Below are 16,192 nucleotides of genomic sequence, written 5' to 3'. Positions count from 1 at the left end.
AACTGTTCGTTGGAAGCTTCCTGAAATGGGTTTCCATTGCCGAGCAGCTGCACACTGGTATCTGGAGCAGTGGAAACGCGTTCTCTGGAGTGATGAATCACGCTTCACCATCTGGCAGTCCGACCAACGAATCTGCAATTTGCAGATGCCAGGAGAACGCTACCTGCCTGAATGCATAGTGCCAACTGTAAAGTCTGTTGGAGGAAGAATAATGGTCTGGGGCTCTTTTTCATGATTTGGGCTAGGCCCCTTMGTTTCAGTGAAGGGAAATCTTAATGCTACAGCATACAATGACAATCTAGACAATTCGGTGCTTCCAACTTTGTAGCAACAGTTTGGGGAAGGCACTTTCCTGTTTCAGCATGACAATGCCCCCATGCACAATGCGAGGACTATACAGAAATGGTTTGTCGAGATCGGTGTGGAAGAACTTGACTGGCCTGCACAGAGCCATGACCTCAACCCCATCGAACACCTTTGGGAATTGGAATGCCGACTGTGAACCAGGCCTAATCACCCAACATCAGTGCTGTGGTTATGATGTTATTTTGCAGAGTCTACCTGTAAATGCCACAAAAAGAAACTTCTGTGGAAGCAGACAAATCTGATCTTCTCTTACCTGCAGCTCCTTGTAAAGACGCTCCAGCTCGCCGGCGGAGCTCGGGCCGTCATGAGAGGGCTCCATCTTGACGCTTTTCAGGGTCTCCAGCTGCCTGCTCAGCTCCTCCACTCTGGAGACGGCCACCAGGAGCTCGCGCTGCTTACTCTGAAACAGCCCGTTCATCTGCTCTATCTCCTCCACTATACGGCCAGGCACACACACGCGCAAATCAACAAACACATGCAAGCACGCACACGCACACACACACACACACACACACACACACACAGACACGATTGTTAGTCAAATTTGAAAAGTAACATTTAGAGAATGCTAATGATGTGTTAGGTCAAACCAAAATCGAATGTTCCGTTAACGCCAATATTTTATCTTAAACCTAAACATGTTCTGTGAACGTCTGGTGTGGTAGATAAAAAAAATAAAAACATTTCAGAAATGTTTTTGCTAACATTCCACCAAATTGCACCTTCAGGTTCCCATAACCGTCAGGTGTACATTCTCGGGAACACACAGATAACTGGACAAAATAATATTCTGGATACCTAAACCTGGAATCTTCTTTTGAACCAAAAGTAGTTAGCTGGTTGTACACTGTAGGCCTAAGCCAATCAGCTAAAAGAAAATGTCAAGTGTGTCAAGTAGGAAAAAAAACATGTCACCCAGAAAGTCCTACTCAGCTCCTTCCCCAAACCCCTCTTCATCGAGTGTCTTGACTCCTCGCTCTCCCATTGGCACTGACCCAGTTTGCTGTTGCTGAGGCGTTTCTGCTCCACTTGACCCTTGAGGGCCCGCACCCGCCGCAGCTTGGTCTCCTGGTTCTCAGCGTTCTTACGAAGCTGCCGTAGTCTCTCATGCTCTGACGCCTGCTGCTGCTGCTCCTGCAGCTTCACGTAGCGCAGACGTTGTTCCTAGCCGACCAAACAAGAAAACATTTTCAGATTAAAGTTTTTAATAATACCCACATGGTGTATTAAATGTAGTCAAAGTAGTAGTATTTGGTCCCATATCCCTGGCACACAATGACTACACAAACTCAGCATTTTCAGTTTGTTTTGGGTATCTTTTGTATCATGTCTTGCCCAATAGTAACTAAATACGGAATAATGTATTGTCATTTTGGAGTCACTTTTCATGCATGTGAGAATAGAAGATGTTTCTGAACACTTCTATATTCACATGGATGGTGCCATGATTATGAATGAATCCTAAATGAAGCATGAATAATGATGAGTGAGAAAGTCAGAAGCACAACGATGATTTCCCCCCTCTCTGAATAAGAGCGTCAGCTTAATGACTCAAATGTCAAATGGTAACCTTCCCTGTTACTGGTAATGGTGAGAGGTTAGCATCCTTTAATGTAGCCTTTGTAACCTTCTAACTCAGTGTAGGAGAACACACAGCCCTTCCCGTGCCTTTAAAGAAAAATACTTGTCTTTATTAATTGAGCTTAATAAAAAGAGAAGGCAGAGAAGACAGTGGAACTGTCTAGGAAGAAACCTTGACAGGAACCAGACTCTAGAGCAGGCCTATGTCAAGCTAATAAGAAAGGGAAAGAAACAACTTGTTTTTATTGGACATTGTCTCAYCTAGACCCCTGCCATATAGGCCCATCTGCCTCACGCTGGCCTAAACATGAGACAAGGTGAAGAATTAGATGTCTTGACCTTATTTAGTGGCTGTACTCCTCTGCCAAACGAGTCAACGGGCTTGTTTGACATCGACTGCACCCTTGCATCATAATTAACTACTGATTATGATTTATAGCCAAGTCTGTCAGTCACAAATTACCCACAACGTATCATGCTCTCCAACATGGCCAATGTCTTGCCCTACCTTTGAGGCCAGGAGCTGCTGCTGCAAATTGATCTGCTGCTGTTGCCGTGACGCCAACTCCTGCAGCTCCGAGAGGGTGATGTCCATGCAAGGTGGTGCCACCTGGGGGGGGGGGGGGGGGGGTCAATGATACAACAGAATGTGTCACACCATACCATTTAACCATCGGCTTCTATCTTCCTTCATTTTACTGTAGTACCGTTGTTGCACTCACCCCATTCTCCACGCATCGGTCCACAGGGACCTTGACCATGTTCCTTTTAGCGGAGTGATCGGAGACCCTTGATCCGCCTACACAAGACAAAATACAGCGGTCTTGTGAGTGTGTGTGTTTATATCTAACTGTTGGAGAGGGACGTGCATTATGCTTCACAACTGATCATGGGAAGTATAAAGAGGTAAGAAGCTAATTGCTATTTGGGGAAAATTCCACATTCGGAGGCATCTCTGCTAAAAGGGGGCTCCAATTTGTTTGTGTATTACAGTCTGTTCATGACCAAAGTTGGAACAAACGTGACCGGAAAACCGACACAAGACCCGAGCACTGCACCATTAATAGGGGTCATACTCTGAGGATACGGGATGAAAAGGACAAGCATGAGTTGTAGAACTGCTCATTATGTAATAACTGGTAGAGCAGCCAAAGAACCAGGCCTCTTCCACACAGCTGCTCTTCCCGTGCCAGTGTCTGACAGTTATGCAATGCTGTTTTGCGAACTCCTTATATGGGTAACCCAAAAAGGCTGATCCCTTTAATAAGCTCTTTGGGGGTCACAACTCAGGCTTATGAGTTATACAACCCAAATTCTACACCTTATATGGTAATAACGGCACAAGCTAAACAGGGAGCCAAGCCAGACTGGTTGTAATTGACTACAATCGTGTCCCAAGAACAAATAATAAAGCCTTTGTGCTGTGATACCCCTTGCACTGTTCTGTTGCGTAATATGGCTTTGTCCTGCGTAGGGGGCCGTTCCAAGCAACTAGAAACCCAAACACATGGAACTACACAAGGTTCAAGTGACCAGAGAGCTTTGGTTAAGAAAGACATGGTTTTCTGTTGTTTTCAAGTTGCATAAAGGACTAAGTTATGCGGGGGCATCACATAGTGATACCATTGAAAAGAACATGTCCTTAGCTAATCGTCTCATGAAAACGTAATGCGGATATTCGCAGAAGAAATTACAAGCACAAAACTAAAATCACAGCAATGAAAGTAGTGTACTGTTCCCTATGGGCTCACTTTAACCATTAACACGGGCATATTCATTACACCGATTCTGTTGCAAAACGTTTCTTAAACGGAAGCAAATGGAACAAAAACGGAGAGGGACCTACCTGAATTTGTCAATATAAAAGTGAAATGATCAAACAGTGAAATATGGTCATGTGATGATGGCTGTGTATAGAGATGTAAAAGGCCGCTGTTTTGCTTTGTTTGCTTCCGTTTGGTTCTTAAACGGTAAACGGTTTCCGTAATGWATACAACCCAGCTGAGAGGGCGGTTAACGGTTAGCATGCTACAGTACCTAAGACTACAAGGTGAAGTTGTTAAAAATCTGTTTGGGATAGGGGGCAGCATTTTCACTTTGGATGAATCGTGTGCCCATAGTGAACTGCCTCCTACTCTGTCCCAGATGCTAATATATGCATATTATTATTACTATTGGATAGARAACACTCTGAAGTTTCTAAAACTGTTTGAATTATGTCTGTGAGTATAACAGAACTCATATGGCAGGCAAACTTCCAAACAGGAAGTGAGAATTCTGAGAAGGGTCGATGTTAAAGTCATCGCCTATTCAATTCCCTGTAATATATTTATCTGTTTGCACTTCCTACACCTTCCACTAGATGTCAGCAGTCTGTAGAACATGGAATGGGGCCGGATGGCAGCTATTTGAGTCAGTGGTCTGGCAGAATGCTAGTTCCTGGTCATGCGCGCTAGTCATGATATGGCCATGTGTTCCATTACTTATACAGACATAAAGAAATGCTCCGGTTGGAACGTTATTGGATATATATGATAACAACATCCTGAAGATTGATTCTCTACTTAATTTGACCAGTTTATTCGACCTGGAATATAACTTTTTGAAGTTTTCGTCCGAGTTCGCCTGGACCGGCGCCAGCGTTTGGACATGTGAACTAAAAGTGCTAGCAAAAGTAGCTAATTGGACACTAGTAATGGACATTATCGAACAAAACAACGATTTATTGTGGAACTAGGATTCCTGGCACTGCATTCTGATGAAAGATCATCAAAGGTAAGGGAATATTTATGATGTAATTTCGTATTTCTGTTGACTCCAACATGGCGGAGAAATGTTGTGTATTTCTGAGCGCCGTCTCAGATTATTGCATGGTATGCTTTTTCCTAAAGTTTAAAAAAAATCTGACACAGCGGTTGCATTAAGAACCAGTGTATCTTTAATTATATGTAAAACATGTATCTTTCATCAAAGTTTATGATGAGTATTTCTGTTATTTGACGAGGCTCTCTGTAATTACTCCGGATATTTTGGAGGCATTTCTGAACATGGCGCCAATGTAAACCGAGATTTGTGGATATAAATATGCACATTATCGAACAAAACATAAATGTATTGTGTAACATGATGTCCTATGAGTGTCATCTGATGAAGATTATCAAAGGTTAGTGATTAATTTTATCTCTATTTCTGSTTTTKKKKRAMKMTMTYTKKSKSKGGRAAAWRKSKSTGTGTKTTTTKKRKWTKKKGKKGWKMTMWMAYAWAWATATRTKKTGTKTTYKCKSTRWAAMAYWTTTKAAAAATCGGACMCGATGGGTAGATTAACAAGATGTTTATCTTTCATTTGCTGTATTGGACTTGTTAATGTGTGAAAGTTACATATTTCAAAAAAATATTTTTGAATTTCACGCGCTGCCTTTTCAGCGGAATGTTGTGGGTGTTCCGCTAGCGGAACCCCTGGGCTAGAAAGGTTAAAGGTGCTTACACATGTGGAAGCTTGGTGAATTGCAACAGGACTAGGCCGCATTCAAAACAAATACCCCCGACCCCGCATCCCATTTCCCCATAACATGGTGGAGAYTCGCGCTTGAACCTTTTACTTTCGGTTTTGGTCCACCACCTTCAAACAGCAGTAACAACTTTATTTTTTGTTATTGAAAATATATTTCACAGCGATTTAGACACTACAATGATTCCCTACACTATTCAGTGTTTGCTTTCTCRCATAAACTGAAATTGAGTGAAWAGTGTAGAATTTTAGCACCCAGGAAATGACAGAGCAACTTCTACATTGGCCACTTGACCTGATTTCCCCTAAACACAGCCACAAAATCAAAACAGCTTTCCCCATTTTGACAACAGATGCCGGCCTAGCAGGATAGGCGAATATCAATAGGCGAATATCACAGCCAATCACAACACTGGCGGTAAGTAATACTGTGAAACACTATCATTACACTATTACTGCAGATAATGTACATAATATTTCTGAAATTACAATGCAAAAATATAATACAAATCCCATGTGTAGCACCTTTAAAGTGTTAAATATTGTACATCATATGGGGGTGTGTTCAAAAACTGGATTGTGTTATTACAACCACAACGGATCCTATGACAAGTGCCACTGGTTTATGGCAAGTTCATATAAAATATACAAAATATAGAAGAAAACGCAAAAGCAGCAAAAGAAGGATTAAGGATGGCTAAAGAATCTTTCTGCCACGCATTTACATAAGCCTTAGTATGTGTGGGCCATGTGGCACATAGGGTGGCATGGCATTGCCTGTGGCATATCATCACCACCACACACAGGCTGCATCATGAATGGCATCCTATTCCTTATTGTGTACTACACAGTGACCAGGGCCCATTGGCCATTTGGGACGCAACCAGTCAGAAAAATCCTGAGTTACCTTTGGGCCTGAGAGAATGCAGGCAAGACAGAAAATTAGAGKGTACCCTGTTCTTAAATAACTATGTTCCCAGCAGCCGCAAAACATCATGGCGATTTTAATTATCTCAGCGATGTTTAGAATGCTTGGCACTGTGCCATGGTCAAAACCGCATGCATCACCAAATAACATGAAGATATACAATCTTATCACTCATTTTCTTTATCATTTTGAGTTTTTACTWCACGCRACAGTTATTCTAATCCATATACAAAGCAAAATGATTGAATTGATTTGGAGAAAAAAAGTAAAATCCAATTGTGACCATGTAACAACTCTAAGATGGTAACAATTGTATTGAAATTCATCATCCCAACAATGGGGACTAGGAAGTGTGTCTGCCAGTTAGAATAGTAGCTGGCTGTATTGACTTTGGCTCAACTGTAATGGAATAGAACATTGTGTAACGGCCAGTAAACACACCTGCCTACCCAGGCTTTCCCATTTTTCAGGCTACGCTTGACACATTCAGTTACCACACTATTTACCATCCAGGGTACTGGTGGTGGATGGGCATCGATAAATGTGTGTTTGTGGCTCTCACCTGACTCTCTGCAGGGTGCCCGGTCATGGCGCAGGAGGAAGCGCACCTCCCCCCTCTGCTGTCCCCAACACTGGAGCACGTCCAGCATTCGCTCTCCGTCGCCAATGGCGCGCTCTGGTGTGACAAAGAAAGATGCCTGAGTAAGCGGTTCTTGAGTCCAAGGCACGGTTCCATTTTGGTCCCTTGCCTCTTACCCCCAACCTACCCCTCAGGTATTCACATCTGACGGGATAGTGATACTGCTTTCACCTATTATGTCACCTTTAAGATTAGTGAACACCAAAGTTGTAGGGGCTAGGGAGTGAAATGGAACTGGGCCAAAGTTGACATTGAACAAGATTTTTKGGGGTTCCTCCTACCCACCACTGAAAACCTTTGATTGGCTTCATTCAGTTCAACACTTGGATGAGTGCAGCCCCGCATAACATCAACCTAGAGTAAACACTGACATCAAAAGTTAGCCAGGAAGTGTCCTGGCTGGTCTAGCAGTGATACCACAGCCTCACACATGACTACGGTGTCGGCATGGGTTTGAATCTGGCCCATGCCCTTCTAGCACCTCTCCTACTTTACTGTCTCGTTTTACTGTCCAATAAACTTGATCCTTAAGTAGTTGTCACTTTACGACAAGTTTAAAAGGCATAAAATTGAGAAGACTGAGTCACAACCGTTCTGAAACTCACCTGAGCCTCGCCACATTTCAGCTAGGTAGCATTCTCCCTCCCCCGGCTCCTTGCACAGCTCCACCACATCACGACACAGGGTTTCCGGGGTAATGGGCACCTCTGTGAAATGCTGGTCATTGTTGCTGAGGTACACGGTGAGGAACATCTAAGACAGACAGTGGAAAATAGACCATTAGAACAGTGTTAGAGAAGATTGGGGTCCAACCCCAGACAAAGACTGAGCCAATTCAGAAACCCCCACTGCAATGGGTTTTAGTGAGAACAGAATAAGTAGCACATTAGGTCCCTGTTCTATTTGAAACAAACAGATGGTCAATGTCTATTTTGGATCCAAAAATCTTACGGGGAGTCATTTGTCAATGTGGTCTTTTTTCTAATAGGGGCAATTCCACGATAATGGAATTGCGCTGAGACTGATATTTTTTACTTAAAATGTATGCCAAACGAAAACCATTGATTTAAAAACAAACCACACAACTCTATGCACAAGGACTACTTTTAACAATTTACATACTGAAAATTATTTACTGAAAGAACTGTGCAGATGCAAAGGTTGGTAACAGAATTTCAGTTAAATCTCCCTCAGTTTGTGACCACGTTTTCCAAACACTTGGAAAACGTGGTCTCAAAAATCTGCTCCAAATTAAGATTCAAAGATGTCTGCAGAAAAAAATGGTATGTCAGCTATAACATGACACAGAGTAAAAAAAAAAGTATTTTGGTTATTGAACTGTATACATTAAGTGAAGTAAATCTACACCCGGTAACAGAATTCCATCATGGGTCCTTGATCTATGCTGTACAGAAATGCATAAATCCTAAATCCATACACAAAGGTGCAATATCATCCTTTGMATATTTATGTATTACTCTACACACTGGCTATTATTTTAATGAGCTCCACCACCAAACAAGACCAAATCGGAACCAATCATAGACGTCTATTTTTCACAAGTTTGGACATCAAATKACAGCACAGTAGAGCTATGTARTATAGCACAGAACAGTAAGTATAGTTCAGTACAGTAGAGTATAGCACAGTACACAAGTGTAATGTATCTTACTGTACTATATTCTACTTTTATTTACTGTACTATGCTGAATTATACTCTACTTTTGTTTACTGTACTGTGTTGTCCAAACTAATGAAACATAGGCGTCTGGACCAAATCTGAACTAATCGTGGACGTCTATGTTTGGGCCGGTCCAGATGTCTATGGAAGCTGAAATCAAGACTGGCCCGGACCAAGACATGACGTCTGTGGACGTTGAAATCAAGGCCAGGGCGGACTGACCAAATAAAACATTTAAAGGGAGGGGGCACATGGGTAGGTGTCAGTAAGAGCCAGGAGAGGTTGCATTAATTAGAGATAGACAATAGAGAGAAGAGAAGATCTCTCTTCTCTTCTCTCTCTCTAACTAATGCTTGTCTAGACTTTTCTGCTTGTCTAGGTTGTCTAGACTTTTCACACTCTTGCTTTGACAACCAGATGACAGAAAGGAAACATAGTTGGGTCGCTGAACATAGTTGGGTCGCCTGTTACTGTTCTCCCTTCCGCTGGCATACTATTGTTGTTTGTGACTACTATGATTTCCCATTGTAGCCAATTAAATTGCAGACATTCCGTTAACAATTTTTTTGAAACTCTGTTACCGATCTGGTAACAGAATTTAGTTTGAATCATTTAATAATTCATGAAAATAAAATTGACATCTATAAAAACACTAATTAACTGACGGGGCCTATATAGAAAGAACTAAGCCCCGGGGCCTATGATTTCTTAATCCGCCGCGGCTCATGAGGGAGAGAAATGTGAAGATATCTTAAAGATATGTGGGTTTTTGGTAAMTGAATTTTAAGGCACATGGCAATGTTTCTTAAACTTACACAAGGCAGAAAAGGTTAAATCCTAAACTATACTGAACAAAAATAAACGCAACATGTAAAGTGTTGGTCCCATGTTTCATGAGCAGAAATAAAAGATCCCAGAAATGTTCCATACTCAAAAAATATTTTTTCTCAAATTTTGTGCACAAATTTGTTTACATCCYTGTTAGCGAGCATTTCTCCTTTGCTAAAATAATCCATCCACCTGACAGGTATGGCATATCAAGAAGCTGATTAAACAGCATGATCATTATACAGGTACACCTTGTGCTGGGGACAATAAAAGGCCACTTAAATGTGCAGTTGTCACACAACACAATGCCATAGATGTCTCAATTTTGGGGTAGCGTGCAATTGGCATGCTGACTGCAGGAATGTCCACCAGAGCTGTTGCTAGAGAATTTAATGTTCATTTGTCTACCATAAACCGCCTCCAATGTTGTTTTAGAGAATTTGGCAGTACGTCCAACCGTCCTCACAACCACAGACCACATGTAACCATGCCAGCCCAGGACCTCCACATCTGGCTTCTTCACCTGTGGGATCATCTGATGCCAGCCACCCGGACAGCTGAGGAGTTTTTCTGTCTGTAATAAAGCCCTTTGTGGGGAAAACCTCATTCTGATTGGCTGGGCCTGGCTCCCCAGTGATGTGAAATCCATAGATTAGGGCCTAACAAATTCATTTAAATTGACTGATTTCCTTTTATGAACTGTAACTCATAAAGTTGTTGAAATTGTTGCCTGTTGCRTTTATATTTTTGTGGTGATATTAGTTGTCAGGGGTCTAATTCAACATTATTGTATTTTGATGCATTTCTAATACCTTTTAAGACTTTTTCTGGCAGATGTTTTGTAAGACCCCTTTTCCATCTGTTTGACAATAAATCAAAGCCTTTGCTTATTCCTAATTTTGAGGATGGAAAATGGTTGAAACGTAAACATGCCTTAATTTCTCAAAAATAGACTCGTAGCTTTCATTTCATAGAAATTACCATAGGAAATTCCACAAATAATAATGGTGTTGCTTCAACATCTGGAGTGAGCCAGGCCAAAGACAAAATGGGGACAGTCTGGGACCTACTCCAGAACCCCTTCTGGAATTATGAAGGGGCGAATGCAGTTCTGAAAACTTTCTCAAAGAGAAAACTGGGTCTCAAATTCCAATAGAGCCAAGCCCCAATCTCTGAAAATGAAAACACACTGGTCCTTGAAAGTGGTCAAATTCCTCTGTGAATTTGACCTTTCACTAGATTATACATAGGTCAATGGTTTCATTTCAAATGCGCAAACGTGCAAGTCAGCAATTTCTTCGCACCATAAATAGCAGGCCAAGCCAAACACGCTCCGCTGCCCAAAGGTATAGAGGATGCAAAAAGCAATCATTGACTTGTTGCTTCGTAGAGGTGGTCTGGCATGGGGCCTGAAAGGGCTATACCACTGAGATAACAGATGGGCTTTAGACTGAAGATGCTTTCCCAAATGGCACCAAAATTCAATTTGGGACATATCCTGATTGTAAGATGGAAGCTGTCCTGTAGACKCTGCCACTGCTGCAGCACTTAATTCCCACGAACAACCTACAGAACCTACCATTCAGAAAACATCTGCCTAAAACCAGTTATAATTTGGAGATAATCCATATAAAATCAGGAGATTTAGAATTGACTGAGCTATCGATCTGAGTGGTTTTCAAATTCTTTGTCAGACTGAGCGGTCTACCAATTTCCTGAAATTGTGGAAGGTTTTCAACCCTGAAGCCATTCGTGATAAATCTATGATGTCAAGTACAGGTGGATTATGGAAAGAAACGTCATTATGTTGAGGCAACAGTATAAAATAATAAAGSCTTCCACATCCGCCACAAACATCTGGCATTTCACAGAAGTGGCTGAGAGACGCGTAACAATGCTAAACCACTCGCAATGCCGACTGACCCGACATTTGTGAAACTGAGGCACAAGCTTGCCAGCTGATACTCCACGCACCAATTCAAGTACCGGTTTAAAGCAGCTGTGCACTATAGGTTTTAAAAAATAATTWAAAAAATTAAAAGAGGCTTTTTTGTCCTTTTAAAATATGCTCTCAATCTGGGCATTGGATCGGACTACAGCTGGCGATATAACTGACTGCCTTTCTGTCCTAGTCACAGTAGGAGTACAAGAAAACCAGACTGGCAATTAGAGTTAGGATAACATCATGGCCATGTGCCCTCTTAAAAAGGTAGACTCCGCCATATGACGTCATCGTGGAAAGCCAGGCAACTTCCTGCATGCAGAAAACAAGATCATTAATATCTGCAAAAAGAATACTACTTCCCAACTTTCGGCCTCTCTTGAGAATGCCCACATTGGGGAGTGGCAAATAGAGGCCAATTCTCAGTTTGTTGTTGTTGATTGAGGAAGTCACCCCACTTTGCATGACAATGTAATTTTCCTAAGTCTACCTACAACACTTTAAATGCATTCCTCTCTCCAGAAGTAAAGCTAACCTCACATTTCACCGTTGCATTGTATTTTTATTTTATTCAATGATCAAGTGACACTTAGCCTAGGTGAGACTACATTACCTCTCTGCACAGCTGACTTTCCCAGTTTCTCTGAAGGGTCTGTCTTTAAAGAGCTGCTGAACACGCTGATTGGCACGTGTGTTTTTCTGTTTTCAATCTTGATGTGAATTAGCCTATCAGGAGCTTCTAAATCCATGACATCATTTTCTGGAATTGTCCAAGCTATTTAAAGGCACAGTCAACTTAGTGTATGTTAACTTCTGACCCACTGAAATTGTGATACAGTGAATTATAAGCGAAATAATCTGTCTGTAAACAATTGTTGGAAAAATTGTGTCATGCAAAAAGTAGATGTCCTAACAGGTTTGCCAAAACTATAGTTTGTTAACAAGAAATTACTGGAGTGGTTGAAAAACGAGTTTTAATGACTCCAACCTAAGTGTATGTGAACTTCCAACTTCAACTGTGTATGTATGTATGTATACACATACATACACATATATATATTTATTTATTTATTAGAGGTCGACCGATTATGATTTTTCAACGCCGATACCGATTATTGGAGGACCAAAAAAAGCCGATACCGATTAAATCGGCCGATTTCTTTTTTTAATGTATTTATTTATTTATAATAATGACAATTACAACACTACTGAAYGAACACGTTTATTTTAACTTAATATAATACATCAATAATCAATTTAGCCTCAAATAAATAATGAAACATGTTCAATTTGGTTTAAATAATGCAAAAACAAAGTGTTGGAGAAGAAAGTAAAAGTGCAATATGTGCCATGTAAAAAAGCTAATGTTTAAGTTCCTTGCTCAGAACATGAGAACATATGAAAGCTGGAGGTTCTTTTAACATGAGTCTTCAATATGCCCAGGTAAGAAGTTTTAGGTTGTAGTTATTATAGGACTATTTCTCTCTATACCATTTGTATTTCATATACCTTTGACTATTGGATGTTCTTATAGGCACTTTAGTATTGCCAGTGTAACAGTATAGCTTCCGTCCCTCTCCTCGCCCCTATCTGGGCTCGAATCAGGAACACATCGACAACAGCCACCCTCGAAGCATCGTTACCCATCGCTCCACCAAAGCCGCGGCCCTTGCAGAGCAAGGGGAACAACTACTTCAAGGTCTCAGAGCGAGTGACGTCACCGATTGAAACGTTATTAACGCGCACCCCGCTAACTAGCTAGCCATTTCACATCGGTTACACCAGCCTAATCTCGGGAGTTGATACGCTTGAAGTCATAAACAGCTCAATGCTTGAAGCACAGCGAAGAGCTGCTGGCAAACACACGAAAGTGCTGTTTGAATGAATGCTTACGAGCCAGCTGTTGCCTACCACCGCTCAGTCAGACTGCTCTATCAAATCATAGACTTAATTATAACATAATAACACACAGAAATACGAGCCTTAGGTCATTAATATGGTCAAATCCGGAAAACAAAACGTTTATTCTTTCAGTGAAATACAGAACTGTTCCGTATTTTATCTAACGGGTGGCATCCATAAGTCTAAATATTCCTGTTACATTGCACAACCTTCAATGTTATGTCATAATTACGTAAAATTCAGGCAAATTAGTTCGCAACGAGCCAGGCGGCCCAAACTGTTGCATATACCCTGACTCTGCGTKCAATGAACGCAAGAGAAGTGACACAATTTCCCTAGTTTAATATTGCCTGCTAAACTGGATTTCTTTTAACTAAATATGCAGGTTTAAGAAAATATACTTCTGTGTATTGATTTTAAAGAAAGGCATTGATGTTTATGGTTAGGTACATTCGTGCAACGATTGTGCTTTTTCCGCAAATGCGCTTTTGTTAAATCATCCCCCGTTTGGCTAAGTTGGCGAAGTTGTCTTCACACAGTTCGCAACGAGCCAGGCGGCCCAAACTACTGCGTATACCCTGACTCTGTTGCACAGAACGCAAGAGAAGTGACACAATTTCCCTAGTTAAAAGAAAGTCATGTTAGCAGGCAATATTAACTAAATATGCAGGTTAAAAAATATATACTTGTGTATTGATTTTAAGAAAGGCATTGATGTTTATGGTTAGGTACACATTGGTGCAACGAAGGTGCTTTTTTCGCGAATGCACTTGTTAAATCACCCGTTTGGCGAAGTAGGCTATGATTCAATGATAAATTAACAGGCATCGCATCTATTATATGCAACGCAGGACAAGCTAGATAAACTAGTAATATCATCAACCATGTGTAGTTAACTAGTGATTATGTTAAGATTGATTGTTTTTTATAAGATACGTTTAATGCTAGCTAGCACCTTACCTTGGCTGCTTGCTGCACTCGCATAACAGGTAGTCAGCCTGCCACGCAGTCTCCTCGTGGAGTACAATGTAATCGGCCATGATCGGTGTCCAAAAATGCCGATTACCGATTGTTAWGAAAACTTGAAATCGGCCCTAATTAAATCGGCCATTCCAATTAAAATCGGTCGACATCTAATAGACCCCAGCTTGTTTCTCTGTATACAGCACACTTCTCAACAGCAAATGTATTTAAACTAACGCTGTTCATCAACCAAACCAAACTTATACTAATGTATTAATTTATTGAGTGGTAATAAGAAAATGTTGGACTAAATACACATCTGAAGGAAGCCCATGCTTGAACCAATACAGAAGTGGGGGATGGTGTCAGAGGTTGATAAAGTGAAGAGAAGTAGGCTGTCATTTTCTATTTCACTGCACTGGGCCTTCATTTCATCACATAGGGCAAGGGCTATGGGAACCAGTAGGCACATTTGGAGATCTGAGTGAGCCTTGAGGCCATCTAGGACAATCAGAGATTAACTGGACACTACTTGTTAAGGCTCCTTTGACAGTTGACATCTAAAAGGACTGAAAATGCAGTAAAAATGCCCAAACAGAATGAGCTTTATTTACAACTACAATTTTGAAATAATTAGGTTTTCCATTTTCTAGTTCTTATTTGTTTGTTTTTTCAAAGGGGACGCAGACATTGGGGGCTTTTGCTAATTCCTTGGCATGTCCCTGTTTGCTTGGCACCACTCACTGAATGCGTGGCATGTAAAGAGATCTGTTGTGCTTTTGTAAGACTTGTCGAATACAAATCGACCGAACATCAAATTACATGCCAAGTAGCACACTTGTATTTCCATACACAAACGTATAGGTGAGCTATCATTGCTGGCTCTTGGCCTGCGTCCCAAATTGCACCCTTTTCCCTATGCAGTGTAATACTTTTGACCAGGACCCATAGGGATATGGTCAAAAGTAGTGCACTATGTAGGGAAAAGGTTACCATTTTGGATGCACCCTTGCAGTGGATGACCAAGTCTTAAACAGAATTGGGGAAATCTTATTTTCCCCTCAGAGAATAATCAGTCCGTATGGAAATTTGGCTTTTTTTTTTATGAGTGCCAATGACTATGTCCTTGTGCTATCCCCCACGGTCGACGTTCCATTGATCTTGTACTGTATGTAAAAGTGGGGTCCGAAATTATTAACACCCTTGATAAAGATGAGCAATAATGACTGTATAAAATAATTCAAATACTGAGTTATATTGTATGCAACAAAATATTTTTTTGTGAAACTATATAATTTTATACATTTGATTAGAGAAAGAGATTTTGTTTAACAAGTAATATAAAAAAAAGTCTCAAAAAGGTAGGGGTTAAAATTATTGACACCCCTAAAGATTCTTATAAATAAAGTAGTCAGAAGTGTAGTATTTGGTCCCATATTCCTAKCAAGATATGACTACATCAAGCTTGTGACTCTTCAAAGTTGTTGGACGTAAACTCYGCAAAAAAAAAGAAACGTCCCTTTTTYAGGACCCTGTCTTTCAAAGRTAATTCGTAAAAATACAAATAACTTCACAGATCTTCATTGTAAAGGGTTTAAACACTGTTTCCCATGCTTGTTCAATGAATCATAAACAATTAATGAACATGCAACTGTGGAACGGTCGTCAAGACACTAACAGCTTAAGCAATTAAGGTCGCAGTTATGAAAACTTAGGACACTAAAGAGGCCTTTCTACTGACTCTGAAAAACACCAAAAGAAAGATGCACAGGGTCCCTGCTCATCTGCGTGAACGTGCCTTAGGCATGCTGCAAGGAGGCATGAGGACTGCAGATGTGGCCAGGGCAATAAAT

General features: G+C 41.0%; 1 protein-coding gene across 1 annotated transcript in view; it reads right to left on the bottom strand.

The window, feature by feature from the left end:
- The window catches only part of LOC111982257 (apoptosis-stimulating of p53 protein 2-like), a 48,280-nt gene that overhangs the window by 15,752 nt on the left and 16,336 nt on the right, over positions 1–16,192 (bottom strand). The window contains exons 2-7 of the mRNA XM_024013800.2: positions 7,629–7,776; positions 6,946–7,059; positions 2,670–2,746; positions 2,456–2,557; positions 1,362–1,530; positions 620–801 (exon numbers count right to left, since the gene is read on the bottom strand). Coding sequence (XP_023869568.1) covers positions 620–801; positions 1,362–1,530; positions 2,456–2,557; positions 2,670–2,746; positions 6,946–7,059; positions 7,629–7,776 — 792 coding nt within the window. The remainder of the gene's footprint in view (positions 1–619; positions 802–1,361; positions 1,531–2,455; positions 2,558–2,669; positions 2,747–6,945; positions 7,060–7,628; positions 7,777–16,192) is intronic.

The sequence above is a fragment of the Salvelinus sp. IW2-2015 genome, linkage group LG21 (genome assembly GCF_002910315.2).
Source record: "Salvelinus sp. IW2-2015 linkage group LG21, ASM291031v2, whole genome shotgun sequence".
NCBI lineage: Eukaryota > Metazoa > Chordata > Actinopteri > Salmoniformes > Salmonidae > Salvelinus > Salvelinus sp. IW2-2015.
This window is presented reverse-complemented; position numbering and strand designations above follow the sequence as displayed.